We start from the raw sequence: 25623 nt of genomic DNA on the forward strand, positions 1-25623 counted from the left end.
GATGGATTCTTAAAACTGAAATCCAAAGCATTAACTTGTTTGGCTATACCTATAATATTAAAGCTTTAAGAATATACTAATATGAATTTATGCTGTAATTTATATTGAAATAGTATACTACATTCTACAATCAGAATTATAAGTTTGTTATTACTAAAGGGATTATCATACTGTACCTTCAAAATCTCTCATGGGAACCTTATTTTCTTCCATTTACTGTATTGTGAAATGTAAAATCTAACTAAAGGAATATATAGAGACTAAATTTAATTCCCTACTTCAGTAAATTTGGATCAACTATGGGAGTGAAACTTCTTCCACCAATTTCTTATCCTTACTCTCTTTCTATCTTTATGGAGTTTAATCTTGGATGAATTCCATATACTACTGCATCTTTTGCATTTTCAAGATGAAGACATAATTACAGTTGTAAGATATTGACATAGTATATCCTTGGCTGCCAGCTGGCAGATGAGCACCCTGGGGCTTTATTTTGAGAGGACAGCTACCTGCAATGATTTTCATTCAGGCACTCTATATAGAAGCGGAAATATATTGTATGACATATCAATAAGTTTGTTTATACAAAGCTCCAATCTCATATTTTAAATTCATTTTGTTTCATCTCAGGTCTTTACTTTGGTTTTGATTCTATTTAGTTTAATGTCTACTCTATGAAGAAAATACAGAGTAAACACAACCGTATTGCAAAGGAATGTAGTACTTCTGAGTTGAAGGCATGTGTATTCATAAGGCACTACCCTTCGGAAGAGCTTGAATAACAATAAGTGGTTTATTCGTAACCTTGCTTATTGCTCTCCTCTCTCTTTACTGCTGTCCTTTTGCTGTCCAATGTTAACCTGTTATCTGTTTTGTTAGTAAATTCTCTAATTACCTATCTCCCTTTTAATATTTGTGCTGCCATAACACAACCCACTGATGACAAGTTATTCCAATTGCTTTACACTGAAATTCATATCTACCTCTATTTTTAAACTTATGGTGCTTCAGATATTCTCTTTGAGGGACTGTCTCATCCCAACCTGTTCACCTTGCCACTGAATGACACCTGACTTCAATGTGTTGCTTATATAAATGAAGATTTCTAGATGTGAGTCATTTCAGCCACACTTTTCTCCCCTGAATTTTAAGATTTCGGCTGCACTCTAGTGGCCCTGAGGCAACTCAATGATTGCCAGGCTTTCAAATGCAGGGTTTTTATTTCATGATGCAATTCTCTCTCTCTCTCTCTCTCTCCTCATTCAATTTTACCAATATTGGAATAACAAGAACAACTGCCTAACATAAAAAGTTAATCTCCCTGAATATACCTTAACTAGTTCTGTCTATAGATTCTGGCTGTACGACCATACCTTTTATTAATACATTTCAAATAAAAGATTATGCCCCTCATTCTCTCAATCTGCTAAATCCCAACTGCCAGAGCATTATTTAAGACTGTTTTCTCTGCTTACTACCAGTATTCTTCCCTTTACCCAGGAGTTTAGAAATTCTCTCACATTGCATATTTTGTAGTTCTACAACCTAGTGTCTTTTAGGAGTAATAATCATCCTATCATTAGCAATTCTTAATCAGTTTTCCCTGTATGGATTTAGCCATGAAATGATTTATCTTCACTCTCTTGTGCAAATTCCATATAACTAGAGAGATAACCTAGGACAGATGGACATTTTATAACACCTGTATCTTAACAAAGGGACAGCATTAATCTGTATATCACTCGTGAAAAGTGAATCTTTTCTGTGAATAAGAGGGATGATGGTACTGTGTACTATAGGTAATATAAAGTTTATAATTCTTCTAGTCTGTTTTTATAATCAATGTACAGTATACTATAATTTGTAAATATATGTATTTACATGTAAGTTTTTTATTACTGTACATACTGTGACAGTGAATGTTTTTTTTTTTACTTTGAGATCACATAATATATAGGTAATATGTGTCACCACAATATTTATTTTCATTTCATATTAATCCTCATTACTGAACAATCTTTATTTGTACATTTACAGCACCTGAAATTCTCCAGTATGAACCCATCAGTTTAGCGACAGATATGTGGTAAGGAAAATTGTATTTTTTTCATCTCCATTTCACAACTTTTACAACTTTCACTAAACCCTTTTTTAAAATATTTTCATATTCAGACTAAGTATGTTTTAGACTAGAAGACCAACCACTTTAACCTCATAGAATGAGTTCCTTCATTAGCATTAAATTCTTTAATTTGATCATTTCTTCTATTCATTAATCCATTCTCCTCACAGTAAATACCACCCCCAAAAATACCAACCTACACAAAAAGCCCCCAAAATTGTACAGCTAGCAATCAAACCTGTGAGTCTTAATGTACTCTCTCTTCCTCATCAAGAAACAAAGAGGCTTATGGATATTGTTTTTTAGTGTGCATAGCACCTACGTATCACTAATAAAATTAAGCCATGTCTTGCACAATGATTCTGTAACTCATTAACTCTCCTGCATTAGGTAGAGCACTACCCAAATGCCAATAGGTAAAGAGGCATAACCTAAGAAAGTGCATGTGAAAACAGCAATTTTCTTTTGTATTTGAAAACTGGGAAAACTATTGTTTGCTTAGAGACAAATGCCACATTAAAAATTTACCATTTGTCAGTTTTCTGACCATTAAAAGGCTTATTAACATAAAGAAGTTAAGTGTATAAAGCCTTCCTAGCTTCTTTATCAAAAACAAATAATGACATGTGACCCTGAGGCCTTGAACCTTGTTCTTATAGCATTTGTTCTATCATTTATAAAATATAGTACAAAATTCCATAAGGAACAAGTTAAACGAGTAACCCTCATGTATAGTCACTGATATCTAAATGTTAAAAGTGTTTTATTATTATTATACAAACAAGTTAAAGAAAGTTCAAGAAGCTGGGCTGCTATGTGGGAACAGATGAAAAATAAAACAAAGCTACAAAGCTGCAGGCACACTACATGTGGTACACCCTTGCAGGAGCAGAGAGTGCATATGTTTATCCTAATGCATGAGAAGTAAAACCTGGAACTCAAACACAATAAGTCAAACCCAAGACTGAGGAAGGCACCTAGGTAGTGTGTCTGGTACAACTTAACGTTTAGAATATTGGTTGTACGCATAGTCATTCTCTTCAGCAAAATACGTAACTTGAATAGAAGGCAAAATCGAGACACAGACAAAGGCTCAGATTGCACAGATAGGGAAGAAGTTTCGGATGCTACCACTATAGACTTCCACTCTTAGAAGCTGGTAGGATTTTTAGAGGAAGTTTTGAGCTGACATCTTCCAAAACGAAACATTACGTATTTACAAAAAGTCCTCCATTTCACCAGTTTCTCCTCTCAAGCTATGCAAGTGTGTTGAAATGATTAAAATTTTTAAACATTACACTTACCTTCGGGGAATCCCTGTTCATTCTTAAAAAATCCCACTTTTCATCACATTTGACACACAGTAGTATCTCCTGATCTCTTAGGACAAGTGACCATATCCAGGGTAGCGACTGAATATTCTTGCCAATGCATTTTTATAATAACCCCAGTTGCTGTAAGACCTCTTGGTGCACAGCTCTCGTTACCCATGCTGAATCAAATAAAGAGGACCTGAAAACCAGATAACTGGAGTGAAAAACATCAGCTGTCCCATTTCAAACATAGCACTAAAACTACAAATACGTACAGCACTATATGAATTAGTACAAAGAAAATTTACCACAAGATATTTTTTTAGTACGTACTAGAGCTCATTTCAAGACTTAGCTTTGGTGGGACGAGTTGCAGGACAAAAGCATGACCTAATTCATCAAACAAATGTAAATATCAACAGATGCTTATGAAACATCTTCCATAGAGGATATTAGTCTTTAAACAAGGTGTCCAGCCATTCATTTATTAACAATAAAAAAGATGGATCATCTTGTAGGAGAGGGATTAGTTTTTCCAGTCATTTTCTTTAGTAAAATTTTCAAAATACAATATGAATCAAAAATGTATAACAGTATTACAATGCTTCTGTTTGTTTGCATAAAAGAAGTAACAGTTGATCATGAATTATCAAGCAACAACTTCAAATCTTTACCCTTAAAGCATAAAAAACCTGTCTTCTGTTATGATCTTGAATAATTAAGATATAAATACAATTTTAATTTCAACAAATCTCATATTTCAGGTCAGTTGGAGTGCTAGTGTATGTCCTCTTGACAGGCCATTCACCATTTGGTGGTGATACAAAACAAGAGACCTTCCTAAACATATCACAAGGACAAGTTGATTTCCCCGAGGACCTCTTCAGTAATGTTTCAACACAGGCTACAGACTTCATATCACATCTGCTTATTGTAGATCCCAGGTAGATACATTGATTTTTATCTGTGTTATGCTATTAGAGCAATGAGAGAAGACCACTGAATCCCTCCTTGGTCTCTCCTATAGTTAACCCTAAGGATTTCAATTATATGAGAGGTGGAAGTTATAGCCAGGTATAATTAAAGAACATGGACAGCAAAGTTGGGGGAAACCAAAGGGAAATGATGAAAAGTGAAAGACAGAGAGCAGTTTAAGGCAGGAGGTACTATCTAGAGGGATAAGCCCCACTTTCAATACGTATTGCCTCCCTACACAGGCTAATTGTGAGAGAACCCTAAAGAAGTATAATGATGTTTCAAACAAAATCACAAGAAGAACAGGTTAATTTTCCTGTTAACTATTCAGTAAGATTTCCCAACAAAGTATGGACTAAATGCCATCTACTGATTATCATTTCCAATTAACTTTGCTTTTCAGTGTTTACGTATATGTGAATCCTGAGGAAATATCGAAACAGTTATTGCCTTAAAACAGAATTATGCATAAAATTTTTCAGGACTCAACTAACTTTCCCTTAAGCTTGTATTATTCTTAAAATTACATCACTATCAGGGAATTATTGAATATAATGAAATTTTTATATATAATCAAGAATCTCTGCTCTATAAGTTATTATTACAGATAAAGTTCTTAACATGCTCTCATGCTGTAGTTTGCTTTTATGCCACTGCAATAAGTTTCTTTGAATTGAATTTTTTTTTTTTTTTACAAAAAATAAATGGCAATACTGTATTTAACGAAGATGACCTCATACAGTATAAGCTTACCTCATGATTTAACTAATAAAAACACCATTCTTGAAAATATATAGGTTACTGGATAATCAAGAAACCAATTCACAGTGGTACTCAAGACTCTTGAAAAGTTTTTCATCCCTTGAAAAGTTTTTCATCCAAGCTGATGATGATGACGATGTGTTACTAACTTGAATTTATCATTTCAGTTCTCGGATGACAGTAGAAGAAGCTTTGCAGCATCAGTGGCTGAGTGGAGTGACGTCTCCTCTCTCATCTCCATTAATATCATCTTCATCTCCTTCTTGCACATCGGAAAAGAATGCAAAAAGAGCAGATACTCCTCATAAAGATGTGAGTGATGGAAAAACTGGAAAGTCATCCCCAAGGATTAACGGAGCACCAAATAACATTCCTCTGGCTAATGGAAGTGAATCAAACTCTCATGCAAGTAAGAGGCTCGTCAGCTCTAGCAGAAGCATTTCACCATTACTTTCATCATCCATGGCTACTACAGTGAAGCTTGCAAGGGAGCTGGAAGTGCACACGTATCACGGAAGTAGAGAAGTTGACAGCTCGAATAAGAATACTAAAACAATTAACAAGGAAAACAATAAGAATTCCCTGAATAAAAGTAGTGAATCTATTTTACTTGGACATAGCAAGGACCTTTCTGTTGGAAATTCAAAACCCAGGTCAGTCCCAAAAAGTACTGTCAAACATACCAGGGAACCTGAAATGTCAAGAAAATCAGTGCTGGCAAAGGAAATTGGAAAGGAAAACAAAGAGAGCCCTAAAGAAAAGCTGAAGCCTTCTCCTTTGTCAATGAGACGCCAAAGCACAAAGTGTGATCCGTCTTCAGCAGAGCAACCTAAGTTTAGTTCATTGCAAGCTCCTGTCAGTATTATATTAGAAAAAGGGATCATATGCTAATCACATTATTCACTGATGTATACTCACGTATAGATAATCTCATACACACTGTATTTTATTGTAAATAGTGTACATATCTGTAAACTGTATATTTAAAATTCAGTCACCATGGCAATAATTTTTTCTCATCTACATTGCTGAGAATATTTTTTCAGAATTTTTTATCAGTGAGTTTTTCATTTCAGTTTTCCTTTTTGTAACTTTTTGCTGACAGGACTACGTATTCATTTTCTCATACTTTAGTGCTACAACTTCTGTACTGTTCATTAACATGCAGTATTACCAAGAAGCCATATTTTCTTTGCACAAGTCAGAACCATATTACTCAGGTAAACTATACAAGTTTTAGGGAACCATAACAGTAATTAGAACGATTAAGAGTAACTATCCAGAGGTTCACATTACTCACTACTGACAAATTGGTGTTTATGCCACTCTTGCATCTTGAAATTTCATGCACAGTGCATTCCTGATTCATCCAATAATCATTGTCCTGTATGTGAATGAAGAATTTTTGGTACTCTAATGATTGAGTGAAGAAGTTTGGTAGACTAACAATTGTTTATGTACTTGTTGAGTCAACAATACTTTCCTTACCTATATAATTACAGCCAAAAATATATTCATTAATAATGCTTTACCTTGAGGAATTATTTGAATGAATGGTAGTGAGAATGCCATTTTCATTTACAGCATTTATGGTGTATCATTATTTATTTTATAACTTTTGATAGTGTAGAACAGTCTGAAACTGCAATTTTATTTGCTTAAATCTGCACAAAGTTAGGTTACTTACTAATAAATCAGTAATGACACTGTCCTTTATGTCTGAAACATGGAAGTTGTCAATGTGAACATGGTGATCTTTCATTGAGAGGATGAATGGAACTCCTGAAATATTGGGTGATGGTCTCACAATCTTCACTGTTGACATTTATGGAAAGGTACTGAGAGAATGCTAGGGTCTAACTGCATTTACATTAGTTAGCGAGTGAAGACTTAGCATGCATTTACAGGAGGGAATATTGAATGCAAGGGAAAGAGAAACATATTTTTGTACATGAACTTCCCTGACAGATATATACTTAGCTATAGTCTCCGACGTTCCCGACAGAATTTCAAATCTCGCGGCACACGCGACAGGTAGGTCAGGTGGTCTACCTTACCCGCCGCTGGGTGGCGGATGTACGAACCACTCCCGTAAGCTTGTCAGATTTTTCTCTGTCGCGGGAACGATAACAACTGTTGTCGGTTCCTCTCGATAGTTTTTCGATTCTCGCTTGCCTGGAGTTAATTTGGACTTCTTTTGGTGACGTATTCGCTTTGTTTGGCTTGGCATACGCTGATTGTGGACCGGTTTGATTTTGAGTTTGATTTTCTTTAATGATGTCTGATATAGAATCGGTAGTTAAAACTTCGGTTTTGTTTAGGGTTTGCGTGAATGAAGGATGTAAGGTGAGGTTGCCGAAAGCTTCGGTAGACCCCCACACGGTTTGCATGAAATGCAGAGGGAATGAATGTGCTTTTGCTAACCCTTGTAGTGAATGTAAGGGATTGAATGAAGAAGAATATAAGGCTCTCTCTTCTTATGTTAGGAAGTTGGAACGTGATAGAGTGCGTAAGGCTTCCTCTAGAAGTTCTAGCAGATCTAGAATGAGTGAGTTGGATGTGGATCCTAATAGTACTAACGTAGAATTAGAACCTTCTTCCCAAGTTGCAGCCCCGGCTCCCCGCACCGAAGCCGAAGATTCGCCTTCGGAGGCGGCAGCTCTGAAAGCCAAGAATCGTTCTATGGATCAGAAGATTCATCAGTTGCAAGGTAAGGAGAGTGTTAGTGATCAGTGCAGTGTCCCCAGTGTTGTGGAGGGTGCGTCTGACCGGCTCCTTAGTGCCTCTAGGCCTAGACCTCTTCCAGACTCCCAGTTCCAGTGGAGTAGGAAAGTCGAAAGCCGCAGGAGGGCTAGGGAGAGCCCCCACCGGTCAGGCGTCCCCGTCGGCAGATCCTGAAGTACGCTCCCAGGCTGCCTCGGATCGCTACAAGAAGGAGCTCCTACGCCAATGCTTCTCCTCTTCGTCGTCTCCCTCTCCGAAGAGAGGTTGGAACTCCCCGGATGCGTCGCGCCCGTTGAAGAGGGCTTGGAAGGCTCCCTGCAGTCCTTTGGCTTCTAGTCCGGAGGTTTTCCCGGAAGAATCGTCGGTGGAGGCGAAGAAACCCAAGAAATCCTGTGATCGTTCTTCTTCTCGCGCTCCGCGCTCGGCGCCTGCTTCCGAGGAAGAACAAGAAGATTCTCCTACGAGAGTACTCGCGGGACTTCAAGCTCAGATCACGGCGCTAGCAGACTCTCTAGCAGTTAGATCACGTAGGAAGAAGGACGTTTCTCTTCCGATCAAGAGATCTAGGCGCCGCTCTTCAGAGGATCGTTCTCCTTCATATGAAGAGGTTTCGTATGAAGGTGGGGGCTCGCGTGAGCGCCCTCGCTCACCTGGCTCTCTTTCGATTTCAAGGCGCCAAACATCGGTAGGACGCTCTTTGGAGAAAGAAGTTTTTTCTCCAGATTGGATTCCCGCTTCCGGTAAGCGCACTGCACCTGCTCATCACGCGATTTCTTCAACTCCCTCGCGTGAGACTTCTCCTCAGCAGCCTCAAGATTCTAGAAGGCGCCCTTATACAAGTAGGCGTTCTTCTTCCAGATGTCACTCTCCTCGAGTGTCGGATCGTGACTTCTCTCCTGACAGGCATCTAGAGTCTGGTAGGAGTCGTGTGCATGATAGACGGCCTACTGTTAGCCGCTCCCCGCAAGGTAGGCGCCAAGAGCCTACTGCACATAGATCTCCTAGTAGGCGCTCGTCTCTTTTAAGGCGTCATACTCCTGATTATTCTCCTAGGGGGAGACAACAAGAGTCTTTCAAGCGCCCTTCTCCGTGTAGGCGCTCTCCCGCTTCTAGGCGCACTTCTCCTGACCGTTTGTCTCTTGGTAGGCACCAGGAATCCCGGAAGCGCCCTTCTCCAAGTAGGCGCTCGTTAGTTTTGAAGCGCCCTTCTCCTGAATGTTACCCTCTTGTTAGACGTCAAGAGTCTCGCAAGCAGCCTTCTCCTAGTAGGCGCATTTCGCCTTCCAGTCGAACTTCCGTTGATCGTACGCAACTGGACAGGTATGGAGAGCCGCGCAAGCGCTCTGCTCTCGATAGGCGCTCTTCTCCTGGCAGCCGCTCGCCTCAGGATAGGCGCATAGAGTACAGTAGGCGCTCGCCTCCTCGTAAGCGCCCTGTGGATGTTTCCGAGGATTCTCGAAGTAGGAGCCCTACCTCTCCTTCGGCTGAGATTCCGTATACCTCGAAGAGGGAGTCTCATCGTAGACTTCCCAGATCTTCTCATCGTTCTCCAGTGGATGTGAACTCTTCTAAGAGAGGGCGTTCTCCAACCTCTCGCTCAACTCCTGCTAGGATCCCTTCGTCACCTAAGGATCTTCCGCGCTCGCCTCGACAAGAACGTCCTAGAAGGTTCGGATGAGGAACCGAACACTTCTGCTGCTGTCTCTTCTTACAAGAAGCTTACAGAGCTACTTTTACAAGTTTTTGGGGATTCCCTTACGCCTACGGCCCCTCCTTCTCCTCACTCACTTTTTTCAACGGCGAAGACAGCGAAGAGTTCTTCTTGTGTGAGGATGAAGCCAACTCTTTCTATGAAGAAGGCACTGAGGAGTTTTGGTTCCTGGATGGCTTCCAAAGAAGAAGCGGGGAAAACGATGTTCGCTTTTCCTCCTTCGAAGTTATCAGGACGCGCTGGTTTCTGGTACGAAACAGGAGAGCCCTTAGGATTGGGTCTACCGTCTTCGGCTGATTCGGATTTTTCGGCGCTGGTAGATTCGACAAGGAGAACTGCCCTTAACTCTGCTAAGACGACTTGGGCAATGAATGAATTGGATCATTTGCTCAAAGGTATGTTTAGAGTGCTAGAAGTATTTAACTTCCTTGATTGGTCGTTGGGAGTCCTAGCCAAGAAAATTGAAGTGCCAGAGTCAATTTCGCCAGAAGATCTTATGTGTGTTTTGTCTTGTATGGACAAGTCGGTAAGAGACGGAGCGAGGTGAAATCGCCTCCCTTTATGGGGCCGGGATCGTGAAGAAGAGGTCGGTTTATTGTTCCTTCTTAACGAAGTCGGTCTCCCATGCTCAGAGGTCTTCTTTGCTGTTTGCTCCTCTGTCTACTCAGTTGTTCCCGAAACATCGAGTGCAGGACATTTCGAGGTCACTTTCGGCAAAGCACCCAGGACCTTTTGGCACAGTCGGCAAGAAAACCTCGCCCTTCCTTCCCTACCAAGGCTAAGAAGGAAAACAAAAGGCAAGTGTTCGAGAACCCTTTCGAGGAGCATCTTCATCAAGAACCTCTACCGTTTAGAGGTCGTAGACCTTCAAGAAGGGGTAAGACTTTCGCCAAGTCTGTTAAAGCCCCCAAATAACTTGCAAGTCCTTCAAACAACGGTGGGCGCCAGACTCTTAGAGTTTGCAGAAGTCTGGGCCCAAAAAGGGGCGGATCCTTGGACCCTTTCTATTTTGAGGAGAGGTTACCTCATCCCTTTCGTCGAAAGACCTCCCTTGACGACCATCCCAAGGGAACTGACGGCCAGGTACAGAGACCCCATCATGAATCAAGCTCTCCATCTAGCAGTAGATCAGATGCTGGAGAAGGGGGCTATCGAACTAGTGACAGACCATCATTCATCGGGCTTCTACAACCGCCTTTTCCTAGTTCCGAAGTCCTCAGGGGGATGGAGACCGGTGTTGGATGTAAGCGCCCTGAACTTCTTCGTAGAAAAGAAGAAGTTCACGATGGAAACGCCTTCATCAGTGCTGGCAGCACTTCGTCCAGGGGACTGGATGGTTTCCTTGGATTTACAGGACGCTTACTTCCACGTACCGATCCATCCTTCCTCGAGGAAGTTTCTCAGATTCATGATGGGGGGGAAAATTTTTCAGTTCAGGGCTCTGTGTTTCGGCCTCTCGACGGCCCCTCAAGTGTTCACGGGGATTTTGAGGAATGTGGCTCAATGGCTTCATTTGAAAGGGGTGAGGATATCCATGTACCTCGACGATTGGCTAATAAGGGCCAATTCAGAAGATCGTTGTTTGAAGGACTTACAAGTAACTTTAGAATTGACGAAGGCTTTGGGACTTCTCGTCAATTTCAAGAAGTCATCACTAATTCCCGAGCAAGAGTGTGTGTATCTCGGGATACAGATGAACTCTCTGAGTTTTCGGGCTTTTCCCTCGCAGGAAAGGATAGCCCGAGGATTCGAGAGAGTAACAACCTTCTTAGGGAAAGAAGTATGCACAGTGAGGGAGTGGATGAGTCTGCTGGGGACGCTCTCCTCTCTGGAGCAATTCGTTTCCCTAGGAAGGTTGCACCTGAGACCGCTCCAATTCTTTCTTCATCGGAATTGGAGTCGTCGTTCTCAGGATTTGACGTTCTCCCTGTCGTTATCCCAGGACATCAAGAAACATCTGTTATGGTGGACAGATCCCAACCTCTTTGCGAAGGGACTGTCTCTTCAATCACAGACCCCCAACCTGGTGTTGTTCTCCGACGCGTCGGACATGGGGTGGGGTGCAACTCTGGGAACCAGCGAAGTGTCAGGTACCTGGGTGGGGGACCAGGTAGCCTGGCACATCAACAGAAAGGAGTTGATGGCTGTGTGGTTGGCTCTGAAGGCTTTCGAGCCCAAAGTCAGAAGATCGGTAGTGCAGGTCAACGCGGACAACACTACAGCTCTGGCATACATCAGGAAACAGGGGGGGACGCATTCCTTCTCCCTGTACGAGACAGCAAGAGCCCTTCTTCTGTGGGCAGAAGAAAGAGGAATCAAGCTTCTCACCAGGTTCGTGCAGGGAGGAAGAATGTAAGAGCAGATCTCCTCAGCAGGAAAGATCAGGTCCTTCCCACAGAGTGGACCCTTCATCTGGATGTATGCCAGAGCCTGTGGAAGTTATGGGGCAGGCCACACATAGACCTCTTTGCCACGTCAAAGAACAAGAGGCTGGATCCTTACTGCTCTCCGATATCGGATCCAGAGGCAGTAGCAATAGATGCTCTTCTTCTAGACTGGAACGGACTCGACGTCTACGCGTTTCCCCCCTTCAAGATCCTGGGGCTAACCATCAAGAAGTTCGTAGAGTCCGATTCAATGAGAATGACCTTAATCGCTCCCTTTTGGCCGGCCCAAGAATGGTTCACAGAGGTACTGGAATGGTTGGTGGACCTTCCAAGATCGCTCCCGCTAAGGAGCGATCTACTCAGACAACCCCACTTCGACAGGTACACAAAAATCTCCTCGCTCTCAGTCTGACTGGTTTCAGACTGTCCAAAGTTTGGTCAGAGCGAAAGGCTTTTCAGCAACAGCTGCTAAAGCAATCGCAAAGAGCGAGGAGACCTTCCACCTTGCGTGTATACCAGTCAAAGTGGGATGTCTTCAGACGTTGGTGCAAGAGGAAGAACATTTCCTCTTCCAGTACCTCTGTGACCCAAATTGCGGATTTCCTTATTTTCCTCAAAGAAGAATGTCATCTGGTTGTGTCAACTATTAAGGGATACCGCAGTATGTTGGCGGCGGTATTTCGGCATAGAGGCTTAAATATATCCGATGATAAGGACCTGCATGATCTTATTAGATCATTTGAAACCATTAAGCGTCCTCATGTAGTACCGAACTGGAATCTAGACGTAGTCCTACAATTCCTTGGATCGTCTAGATTCGAACCTCCTGGCTTAGCCTCTTTCAAGGATTTGACGAAGAAGGCTATCTTCCTTTTGGCCCTAGCTACAGCTAAAAGAGTGAGTGAGCTCCAAGCTATTGAGGGCAATGTAGGGTTTAAGGAAGATTCTATGGTGTGTTCGTTTCTTCCAAGTTTCCTTGCAAAGAATGAAAACCCATCACGCCCTTGGCCCAGGAGCTTTGAAGTTCGTAGTTTATCTTTTCTGTAGTAGGGGAAGAGCCTGAAAGAACTCTTTGCCCCTATGAGAATTATGAAGTATTTCCTTAAGAGGAAGGAACAACTTAAGGCTAATCAAGATGTGCTTTGGTGCTCCGTAAAGGACCCCACTCGGCCCATGTCGAAGAATGCTCTTTCCTTTTTTCTGAGAAGCCTTATTACAGAGGCACATGTTGCCTGTAAGGAAGATCATTTTAGACTACTGAAAGTGAAAGCTCACGAGGTGAGAGCCATCGCAACTTCGCTTGCATTCAGAAAAAATATGTCTGTGCGGAACTTGATGGAGGCGACTTTTGGAGATGCCAATCGGTTTTCGCAAACCACTACCTACGTGAGGTAAAAATCACATATGATAAATGCTTCGCCTTGGGTCCTTTCGTATCGGCGGATTCGGTGCTGGGGCAGGGAGCTGAAACTTATCCTGTGTAAATTTTTTATATGTTACCCTATATTTTATATTGTTGTTTTTTGGTTGTCTGAAAGAGGTTGCAGGAGGCACCTCTTTTTGTCGTAATATTAACCCTTTGTATTTTGGTTAGGTGGTCTGGTGGGTTTTGGCTCCTTGCAGAGGTAGTGGTAAGGATCTGTTAGGTAAGCGGACAAGGTCCCTCTAACAGCATCCGACTTGGATTCTACCACAATAGGGGATCACATATCCCAGTGGTAGATCCGAGAGTCTTTCAGCATCAGGTCACGTCCTAGCTGTAGCTCTCCAGGCAATGCAGACTCAGAGATAGTATCTATGAAGTCTTCATCCTGAAAAGGTGAGAACCAAGGTTTTTATATCCTACAACATTAGTTGTTTCCCGTCTTACCTGTATTATTGAGCTGTCTCTTACCCTCCACCAAGGGTGCCAATCAGCTAAGTATATATCTGTCAGGGAAGTTCATGTACAAAAATGATATTGTTAAACTACAATAAAGTTTTGTACATACTTACCTGGCAGATATATACGATTAATGGCCCACCCAGCCTCCCCTCAGGAGACAGGTGGAAGAGAAAAATCTGACAAGCTTACGGGAGTGGTTCGTACATCCGCCACCCAGCGGCGGGTAAGGTAGACCACCTGACCTACCTGTCGCGTGTGCCGCGAGATTTGAAATTCTGTCGGGAACGTCGGAGACTATAGCTAAGTATATATCTGCCAGGTAAGTATGTACAAAACTTTATTGTAGTTTAACAATATCATTTTAAGGATTATGTAATAATCCAGATTCATTCAGTGCTTTTTTTTTCTTATCCAAGAGGGAAGTTACACAGTATAATACTGCTATTAAACTTAATATCTAAGAACCCCTTAAAGATTAAGACCCTTGTGCTCTAAATCAAAATGGTGCTGTGAAGTATTCTAGAGAAGTCTGTGATGTGCTTTGTACATTAACACATTCTTGAGAGTCAGCTGGGACAAATGATTTATAACACAATCCTAAGTAAATAACATGTATACTGTAGTATGAAGAGTGATGACTGCTATAATGTTTTTTTTTTTTAAATGAGGAATTGTATTTTGGAGAATACCAACTCCATAGTACAGTGTCAGGAAAATACTTATTACAATTCTATAGATGTACCAAAGATTAATTATCAATTTAATATCAAGAAATAGCTTTTTTACTTGTATCTGGGAATTCATCATGCACAGTAGATTGGAGTGGATATTTTTGTTTCACCTTGTCTTCTTTTAGGCTTTATTTTTGTGTGAATATGATGACGGCTTGCACGCATATGTTGTACAATGGTGGCTAGCCTGCATATATTGTATGCCGTACATGAAAGGGGACCAATGGTGCTTTTGAACTATTTCATAAATAGAATTGCATTTAAAAGTAATGTAAATTGACTGGTTAGGTGCAACTATCCTAGAAACATTGCTTTATATTAAGCTTCTTACTTTAATTCATTATAGCCTTTAGATTATATAATCTGAGAGATATAAGCATTACTTTCTTAAAATTAAGTGCTGCTTAAGCATGAATGGGGTATGAAAGATTTATATCATTCTTTATTATAATGAAAAAATTGAGACCCACGATAATTCAGACTGTTCTTCCCTTATGGTGTAGTTGTTCATAAGCTACTGGTAGTTTATTTGAGTTCCATCATTTATTATAGCTAAAACCCCATTGTTCTTTTGAATATAATTTTCTGGACCAGGAATGTATAATAATATGCTGCAAAACTGGAGAAATTTTGATGGCATTAGAATTTTCACTTGAACACCACAAAGCCAATTAGTGTTTATCATAGTTATACAATGCAACCATATCGTTTGATATTTGTGAATAATGAGAAATTTCGTATCTTTTTTTACATGACTAAATTGAGCATTATCATACTTATAATTTGATTGTGAAAATTTCCATGTAAATACCGCAACAGTAAAATAATAATTCTTTGGATCAATGCAACTGTATATTTTGTATAGCATATACATTTGTTTACTTATTACAAGATATATATATATAAGTTGTTGTTTACTTGCCCACAAAAATGCATTTAAAAATTATAGAAAGAAATACAGTACAGTAATATACAGCATTTACTTTTATTAGAGTGCACTTGGGTACCTTGTACCAAGCCACAACAATGTTTACAAGCTTGTACCTTAAGGGTCAGTACAGACTGAAATTACAGGTACATCAGACACTGATTATTTAAAGATGATTGCCAAGTTTAAATATTTAAGGATAATTGATAAAAACGTCTGAATTTCAGTTTACACTGTAGTTCATTAAGCCACCACCTTCATGAATGTGCTTATACACAGTAGAAATCATAGCTGTACTCCAATCAGAGTAAACTGAAAGACAGACTAGTTGAAAATTTACTTGTGAAGGCAGTCATAAATTTCAGAAAGCAAGGAAACTTGTCTTAAGTAACAACACATGCCATTTTTTTTTTTCAATTACAATGTACCTAATTTATTTCACCCTTCTTTGTGTTCTTGCCATTCTTATTTACTACTGCAACTGGCCAGCATTTGTTCCTGGCTGCTGCAAACCTTACTGCTCAGCATTATTCATCTTTTCTTACTTTCAATTATTAACCAAGTCTAGCAGGTTGTGTTATATGCTAGCAGCTTTAATTATGCAGATAGGCACCGCTAACAGCTCCACTACAATTTGGAGTGTATTACCTTCTTCTCCATGTAGTAGTTCCACTGCTAAGGACCCAATTCAATACATACAAGCAAGAACTTATTTCTTGCCTTACCATGAGTTTTTTCCTGTGCCAAAATCAAACTGCCATCTTGAAATCTTCTTGAAATGATAATGTGAAAAAAATTGCTAAGTCTTTTCTGGAATCAATGAGTGAATTATATATAAAAAAAAAATGTTTTAGACTATGCATAAGTTCCATCCTCATCATTCCCTCAGCTGCCTCTCTAACCACCTAACCTCGAAAGTCAACTTTCCCTTCGTCTTTCTTGAGCCAATTCGGGTTCTGGAAAATATGGTTGCTAGCCTCCTACATCTACTAACATTTTTACAAGTCTCATGCTTTGATCTTCTTTAAAGTGCAAAGGCCACTGGGATATGCAACCTAACAATATCTTGCAGCTAAAGCCAGATGAAAAATGGGAATGAATGAGTCTAGATATTAAGGCTTATGACATTGAAAAGGGGGAGCTGGGTTAGTTACAGAGAAAGACAAAAAACAAGTTAAAAAATGCACTGAAAAATTGAGTTTTCTCTACAGCATATAATTCTGTACAAAATTCTCAGCCATGGCCTGGTGGTAGCCTGTGATTTTGGCACCTATAGCGGTGCCAGACACATGATCATGGATAACTTTAATCTTAAATAAAATAACTACTGAGATAAGAGGGCTGCAATTTTGCATGTTTGACGATTGGAGGGTGGATGATCAACATGACAATTTGCATCCCTCTACCCTCAGTAGTTTTCAAGATCTGAGGGCGAACAGAAAAAGTGTGGACAGACAGACAGAAAAATAGCTACATATCTCAATAGTTTTCTTTTACAGAAAACTAATAAAAGTGAAACTTGGAGACAACTGCATATTTACACTAAGAAGTAATAGTTACAGAAGATGGAAAACAAGGTGGAGGAAGCAGGAATGGATGTAAAATAAGGCTAAAAATTTCGTGCGACTAGAGGGACACTATAAACACCCTTTAGCAATGCCTAGGGTGCACCAGGTGAAGATAAAAAGAAAAGGAAGTAAATTAAAGGGGGAATTAATCATGAAGTAAACAATTCCCCTACTTCTAAAAGAAGAAAGATTCAGTCTAAGAAAATTTATAAACACGTAAATTCCAAGCCTTATGACAAATTTTTTTTAAAATTTTGTAAAAGGCAATCTAAGCACTACTTATTACTAAAACTGTTCATTCTACCTTTGCCTCTGCTCCTAACATTGTATTTCAGCAGTTTTCATCTGCTGCTGCCACTGCTCATTCAGAACAAGGACTAGAGGAATTTCCTCCATATTTTCTCTTGCTAACCAGGAAAAACACTGCACTTTGCAAAAGGCTCTTTGCAAGGATAGCTACAATTACAGTGCTGTACTGTACTGCAGAAGCACAAAAAAGGGATTTTGACGTAGGAAAGAGAGATTAATTTCCTGATGCATCACTGCAACAATAAAACAACCCCAACAAATGCCTGGTCTGGTAAAGATCATTATAGTGGAAAACATACTTAAAAAAAAAAAAAAAGCACCTCTCTCCACTTAAGCTACCTCAGGAATACTACTAAATCTCCCTCTATGGAAATTTCCACAGCCTTCCCGTTGTTTCCAGCAATAGGAAAATTCCCTTAAGGATTAGGAGCAATATGGCAAAAACATTCCACATAAAAAAAAACTTCTAAATAGTAATCAAAATGAAAAATAACCACCAGACATCCAGCAATATATTTACATGTCTACTATAGTCAAAACATCCTATATTCTATTCACACTCCCTCATTCACTAATCAAAATAGTAGTACAGTGTTCAGACCATTAAGACACCTCATCATTAACATAAAAGCTTTCTACAGTATCCCTCCTTTAAAAGCGTGGCAAAGCAGCTGAATGAACCAGATTTCTTCAGATTTTGCTAACATCCTTTCAAAATAGAGGACATCTCTGTCAAGACAACTGCTTCCACTGTTCTTTTCATGAAATGGACTGGTAACACAAGAAAAATACAGCTTAGTCATCACATTTCCATTGTTGAAGACCAGGTCTCGATTATTGACAACTGTTGTCCTCATCCAGAGCTAATGAATGCTAGCACGTGGATAAGAGTAAGCTATGAGCTGCAATACATGTCATTGCTTCCTTATTAGATAGCCTCCCCTTTCCACATCAAGCAAAATTTAGGAACAAACTGGGTACAATTTTGCCTTCTATCAGTACAAAACAAATTTCCAATTAGCCACAGGTTTCCACATCATCCATAGTTGCACTGAGAGCCCTCCCATTCAGTCAATTCAATCCTCACTGTGTAAACGATTACCTGTAAGGTGTATAACTTTACATCTAAATTTCCAAACTTCCAGTTGTATTCTGAGATTTCTTTGTTCAGCCAGTAAATTGTCATAACATTTACCTACTACATATATACTCCATAAATGTTTGTACATTTCTTATTTTGAAATTCTGATTTTTTTATTCTTTTGCATGGTGAAAAACCCCTATTAAGTAAATATTTAATACAACTTTTTATTAAGGCTGGAATCATAATTTACAGTGGCAACAGGAGTGACTACAAGAGACTGGCCACTGATGGGCATGTGCACTATAATCATCTGCAGTACTTTCTGGTTCTTGATGCCGGCACACATGCCCATAACACTCTCCTGTACACTCGTGAGGAGTTGTTAAGTTACAATCACAACGATAAAGTGAATAGAGAATATTTCTGGCAACAATGATGTCAACATACCTCCTCCACCACATAAATTTCACTGATAAGCTTATGTTTTAAAACAATTTTAGGATCTAAAAATATATTCACCACCTCACGAGAGAGGAGCAGATACACAATGTCTTGCTCAGGTTGCCAAATTGTCCCAACATATAAGCATAGGAAGGGTACAATGCACTTCATCTACATATGAACCACAGCTGCGGTTGTAAATCTTTAGCTGACAATGTGGATGTCCAAGAAGGGTCTTAATTGACAGTGCAATCAATGACTTGTTTCTGCACTGGCCAGAGAAGGACCTGGAGAACTCATTATGGCTAGGTTAAGGAAGGTAAGTTAAGATGCATCCCTGCATTTTTCAGGGTAATAATAGTTTACCTAAGGCAGGGTATCCAACCATATGAGAACCCAAAGCTTTAGATTATTAAGTCGGTTAAGGCTAGAATACACCCCTATATTTTATTGTGGCTTTAGGTGTTCTACGGTGTGTTAGGTTGTGGGGGCGGACGATGGACCTTCAGCCAGGTAAGGATCATACACACTTGTTTAAGCTGTATTTGGGAGGGCTACAAATGTGTAGTAATTCTACGGAGGATAACCGCACAGAGATATCGGTTATGAATAAAACCGTTTGACTGAGCAATATACAAAAGGGTGTAGGTCTACATAATGTCGAAAAGGTGTGATAACTGGAGATTCGCCGATTGAGAATTTTACAGTCTTTCCTTCATGTTTTCGCCTTCATCACAGCCTGCATCCCTGTAATTGATGCTGTACACCTGGTACTAAAGTCTTTCTTAATTGCTACTGTTGATACGCTACCTAGTACCTACCCAGTAATTGGTTAGCCTATGATATGATTTATGAAGTTGAAAACGGGTGGTTTGCTGGACACAAATGGCTGAAAATGCCTATGTCCTCTGATAAAAATTCCCCTAAGAGTACTATTCTATCACAGTATTGCCCAGATCAGTACAGCGCACCTATCGGTAGATCTAAAATTAATGAAAATGGCCTACTATGGGATACATTAGTAGGTAAGCTACATATAATAATGTAAATAAACTCACTTACCAGATAGGATATTAACCGAATCTTCCAGGTAACCACTGCACAAGGTCAAGCCAATTCGTAAAATTTGCATAGGGTCAACACCGCCTAATCACATATGACAGAACACCCTCATATTATATGTTCCAATGTCTCGGTGTCTTTTATACACAAAAGGAGACTTATGAGACTCCATAACAGAGGATTTTTGGAAGAGGCAATTTCCTTAGACTCAAGGATGATATACAAGGATTAACTGAAAGGAGAATTGTTTTAGTAGTGTTATGGACAGACACTGCACACTGATGCCGCAACATATCAAGACCGCTGACATAAATTTTATATTAATTCAACAACATAAAAAGATACGCTTTCCTTTCCTGTCTAAAGATCATTTGCCGTGAACATGTTAACCAGAAAATGTTTATCATTACATGGATCTCTTCGCATTATGCAGATGAACTTATTGTGAGACCATTATATAGATCTAACCAATTAAATGCATTTACAATATCGCCTTGTAAAGAACTTCCACTGTCGAGTTAATCACAATCATTACATTTATTAAAACAGTTCTAATTAGATTTCAGTGTTACACACACACACACACACACACACACACACACACACACATATATATATATATATATAATATTATATATATATATATATATATATATATATATATATATATATATACCACCGTTAAAATACCCTAAAACTGTTGGGAGGGATAATGAAATAAATGAAAATGCTTCGGAAATCGAAACTGGAAAAACAAAATTTTCAAAATTTTAAATTAAATGTTCTTCCAGTCCCTTGAATTTTATCGCCGGAATTAAATTTGTAGCGAACGATCTCTCGCTAATTGAAAGTTTAATCTGCGAAATCCTCCTTTGAAAGAGCCTATATATATATATATATATACATATATAGTATATTATATATATATAATATATATATATAATATATATATCTATATATATATATATATATATATATATATGTGTGTGTGTGTGTGTGTGTGTGTTATATATATATATATATATATATATATATATATATGTATATATATATATATATATATATATCTATATATATATAAATATATAATAATATAATATTATATATTAATATTTATATAATATATATATATATATATATATATCATATATTATAATATATATTATATTAATTATTATATATATATATATATGGTCTTGCATTTGTTTGAATCTGCTCCTTTTCTTATTACTCTATGGCATCGTTTCACTTTCAGTTCATTTATCATTATAGCTTTTTCATTTACTTTTTTTTTTTGAGACGTTTGACTAGAAACCGGAGTATACCACACTCCACACTAGACCCATGCTGGTCTAAACAACTGAGAGCAATCCATAGCTAGGCCGACCCTAGAAACATAACATATTGTTTCGAAGCTTGAACGAAAGTAAGGTCTGAAGTGATCTTGGACAAAGTTACTTTCATTTTGGTGAGAGACAAGCCAAGCTTAATAACGCCTATTGTCAAAAGTGGACTTTTATCGCCTGGAAGCTTCTTACATAACATACCTCCTCCATACATATTCTTAATGCAATGAGAATTTACAACAAACTATCTGCTTGGGTGACTTTGATGTGTTGACAGCACTCAGTCTAATTGCTGAATACCCTAACAATTGAGAGACTGACTAGATTGTTTTTTTTAATTAATCTGTGCATCAATTGACCAAATATTACCATTAATTGTTAAATACATTAGCCAACTTCTGCCTCTTTATCATTGAAATTATGCCTTTCTAATATACACATTGCTTCATCCCTAGTATTACAAAAACCCTAACCCTATATTTTTCAAGCTGACAGTAAATCTTTAATATTACTTCTGACTGATAGATGGTTTATGAGCTGCGTGAGCTTCTCCCAGTCACGACCAGTTTCAGTGAAATTGGCTGGAAATATTTACCGTTAGCTCCAAGAAGCCACAGTTTACACTGTACTGATTAAATTGAATTGAATATAGACTTTAGGCCAGAGACCGGGCATTAGGACCTATGAGATCAATCAGCACTGAAACGGAAATTGACAGTAAAAGGTCTGATAGATGTAACAGGAGGAAACCTCACACTTGCACTATGAACCAATTGTTAGGAGACGGTGGAAAGTAAGATGGAAGAAAAAGAATATGGAAGGAACAGAGAACCTTAGGTAATGCCTACAGGGTACCGTACGGCACTAACCCCTACAGGGTACACTGTACTGTTTTTTCCATCTGTCCATCCGCCTGTGGTGGTCGCGCATGGTAACACTGCGTCCCGGGCGCATATTCCTGAAGTCTGGATGGAAATAGACCCTCTCGGATATTAGAACCAATCAGAGCGTGTTTTGGAGCGGTGACGTTGTGAGACTCCGCCCTCCTTAGTGTTACCACCTATAAACTTTTCTTAATTCTTGCAAAAGCACCAATTTTGAAAACATTAATCGTATATAATACGTTATAATATTGGTAAATATATTAGTTATTATAGATGCATACAGAATATATGTATCAACTATGCTGTACCAGCTAGCATTTACGCTGACGCTTATTATAAAAAGGTACTGAGAGTCTGCGTACGAAAGGTATATGGCACCACTGCTCAATGTAAACAAACTGAAGAAGTTCCTCAGGCATCTGGATTCCATAAAAATTGCAAACCAGTTGAATATTTGCTGCAATGCACTGGAAGTGCAATAAGAAATGGTGGAGCTGGGCGAGGTAAGATACCTTGTCAGCTAACCTCCATCGCAAGACGCTCAACTGGCAGGCCAAGGGGAGCTGCACCGCTGTGTAAAGGCCGTCATCCGACAGGTACTGTGTCCTTACAACCTAAACGTCCCCGTAATTTGGCTCACAACATTTCCTGCAATGTGGCCAATGGGAAATCTAATGGCACAAATCATTAAGTGAAAAATAGTGATATTTATGTTTTTTTTTTTTACTGGCATATATTTGATTCAAATGGAAAATAGGAAACCTATTTTCGAATTCATATTTCTCACACTTCACAATAGTTTTTGATTAGTGTTAAGGCAACGTATTAAATTCATGTATTTATTATAGCTCTTAAGACATGAATTATTCCATTTTTATTGTATCTGGTTGACAATGGAACTGTGCAGTTTGGAGTCAATCAACTTTGGTATGATGTACAATGTGAGTAATCTTTTGTTTATAATAAACTTTTGTATAAAATAATCTTTTGTAAATAATGTTTTTTTTTCTTATATTCCAAGCTATGCAGTTGATTTTAAAATTTACAATGAAATATCAGCAAAGGAAAGCTTTTTTGTATCCGAGGCTGCAATGGTAATAGGTATGTATAATATAAGCAAAGCAAAAATTTTGCATAGTTTAGGATACCTGAATACAGGACACTTCAACCCCTACCCCGCTCCCACACCTTCCCTAGTTAAAAAAAAAAAAAATGCAGTTTGTATGATCTATCACTGATGTGCACGCGTGTGCGTATGATAAAATAATTTTTTTAAAAGCTTATCTTAACATAAGGCTGATTATTTTGAATTTCTATTTAATCTTAATCTAGTTGCAGTCTTCTTTGTTTATTAGTGTGTGGCTGCATGTTGCGTGGCGTTTGCACATCCATATTTTTGAAAAGATCTGATACTTTTCAGATGAACTTTATTGGATCTTTTGTAGTTGTAGAAGTCACTGCATGATATCTCATGCAAGTTGTACTGTAATGTCAAGAGACCTTTCATTGTAGCAGCATTCAACTTATTCCTATCTTTTGTCCGCTGACTTTTCATTAGTGAAAATACTCGCTCTACATTCGCATCGTGGAATGCTACAGCAAAGAAAAACTGCAATTCTTAGCAATTGTGAATGACATTCAATATTCTTTGATTTTTCAAAGTATTTGGTCCATTTTTCATGTGCTGACAATTTATTGAAATCTTCATTATTGTTGTAACTCTTTATAAACACCTTCAAATTCCTAACTTGATCGAAGCATTTCACGTCATCAACTTCTATCTATCTATCCCTTTGTCTATCAAATATTTAACAGAAGGCTCCACAGCATCCCAATTTGGTAAATCAGTTAAGCTCATCCACTTGAAGCAAGAAAACTCTTCCATTGGTTTCATCCACTTTCCTAGATACTCTGAACATCTGTTGTACAAATTAGTTACGTCTGCAAAAATACTTTCACACTCTTTTCCATACCCTTCTGTACGTTTCTGAGCAACCAGTCCTTTAACTTTTAAGGATACGAAATTTTTATTTTATCCTTCTACGAGAACTTTGTGAACAGATTCCAGACACGTCAACACTTCTACAACAGAATTGCCCCAAGCGCCTCGGTGGCGTGGTTGGTATGGTGTTAGCGTTCCACCTCGGTGGTCGCAGGTTCGATTCTCGGCCATTCCATTGAGGAGTGAGAGATGTGTATTTCTGGTGATAGAAGTTCACTCTCGACGTGGTTCGGAAGTCACGTAAAGCCGTTGGACCCATTGCTGAATAACCACTGGTTCCATGCGACGTAAAAGCACCATACAAACAAACAAACAACAGAATTGCTTACCCTTTCAATTGTTTGAATGTGTGTATGATGGATATAGCATATTTTAAGAAGAGAAGACGAGTTAGTCCAGGATGTGCCTGAATGGAAGCCGCTTGGCAGGAGAGGACGTGGTAGACCAAGAGAAACGTGGCTAATGACAATGCGGAGGGAAGCTGCATCTGAGAATTGGGTTGAGCTCAGAGAGATGGCACAGGAAAGAGACATATGGCGGGAATTCATTGAGGCCCTATGCATCCCGTGGGTGCCAGAGGATTAAGTATATAAGTGTATGAAACACGTTCATTAATGAGTGCATGTGTCAGAGATGTATTTCACTCAATTTATTTCATTCTCAAAGAATTTTCTAATTGCTGTGGGTGGGTGGTCTTGTGATAAAAAGAAGGACTTAAAGAGCAGGATGAATCTGTGTCAACCCCTCGTTATATATATATATATATATATATATAGATATATATATATAATATATATATATATATATATATATATATATATTGTTCATTTATATCACGTATATTTTTTGTTGTTGTCGCCGTCATTGTTGTTATTTTTATTTTATTATTCTTTTTTTAATTTGTATGAAAGCTGAAATTCCGGACATTTGTATAAATTTTGACACCTAAATGCAGGACATACCCGGACGTATGGCAACCCTAGTGTATGCGTGCATATAATGTGTTTGTTTTTTGGTCTAATTACATTGTTATTCATTTGTTATATTCCGTTTTGTATTTCCTCATTTGTTCATATGTAGCCATCTGATCTTTGGTGACCTGCCGTGCAAGTTCTTTGCCCCGTTAGGCCTATACCATAGGTATGTTCGCTAATTTTAATAGTAGAATAATAAATAACTATAGTCGAGCGGTCCATAATGTTAAGGCCCAACTTGCCGAAGAAATATAGGTTCAAGGTCCTAATAAGGTTATCAATTAGCTTTATGAATATTTACCCACTATTTTTCATGGTGTGACTAAATATCTATTTTCTTTTCGCTTGGTTTTGTCTTAATCAAATGGGAAATTTATTCAGTGGAAGCTCGCTAAGCAAAGAAAAGTTTTTTTCT

The 25623-nt window shown here is 38.8% G+C and overlaps 1 protein-coding gene and 1 long non-coding RNA gene across 2 annotated transcripts in view; one reads left to right on the forward strand and one right to left on the reverse strand.

The window, feature by feature from the left end:
* LOC135226574 (serine/threonine-protein kinase 17A-like) overlaps positions 1–7178 on the forward strand; it is a 113083-nt gene extending 105905 nt beyond the window's left edge. The window contains exons 6-8 of the mRNA XM_064266259.1: positions 2038–2086; positions 4200–4379; positions 5340–7178. Of these exons, the coding sequence (XP_064122329.1) occupies positions 2038–2086; positions 4200–4379; positions 5340–6063 (953 nt within the window). The 3' untranslated portion in view covers positions 6064–7178. The remainder of the gene's footprint in view (positions 1–2037; positions 2087–4199; positions 4380–5339) is intronic.
* The window catches only part of LOC135226575 (uncharacterized), a 48439-nt gene extending 28256 nt beyond the window's left edge, over positions 1–20183 (reverse strand). Inside the window, exons 1-2 of the long non-coding RNA XR_010317252.1 lie at positions 20003–20183; positions 3427–3634 (exon numbers count right to left, since the gene is read on the reverse strand). This is a non-coding gene — a long non-coding RNA (uncharacterized LOC135226575). The remainder of the gene's footprint in view (positions 1–3426; positions 3635–20002) is intronic.
* Positions 20184–25623: the final 5440 nt, after the last annotated feature.

The sequence above is a fragment of the Macrobrachium nipponense genome, chromosome 14 (assembly GCF_015104395.2).
Source record: "Macrobrachium nipponense isolate FS-2020 chromosome 14, ASM1510439v2, whole genome shotgun sequence".
Taxonomy (NCBI): domain Eukaryota; kingdom Metazoa; phylum Arthropoda; class Malacostraca; order Decapoda; family Palaemonidae; genus Macrobrachium; species Macrobrachium nipponense.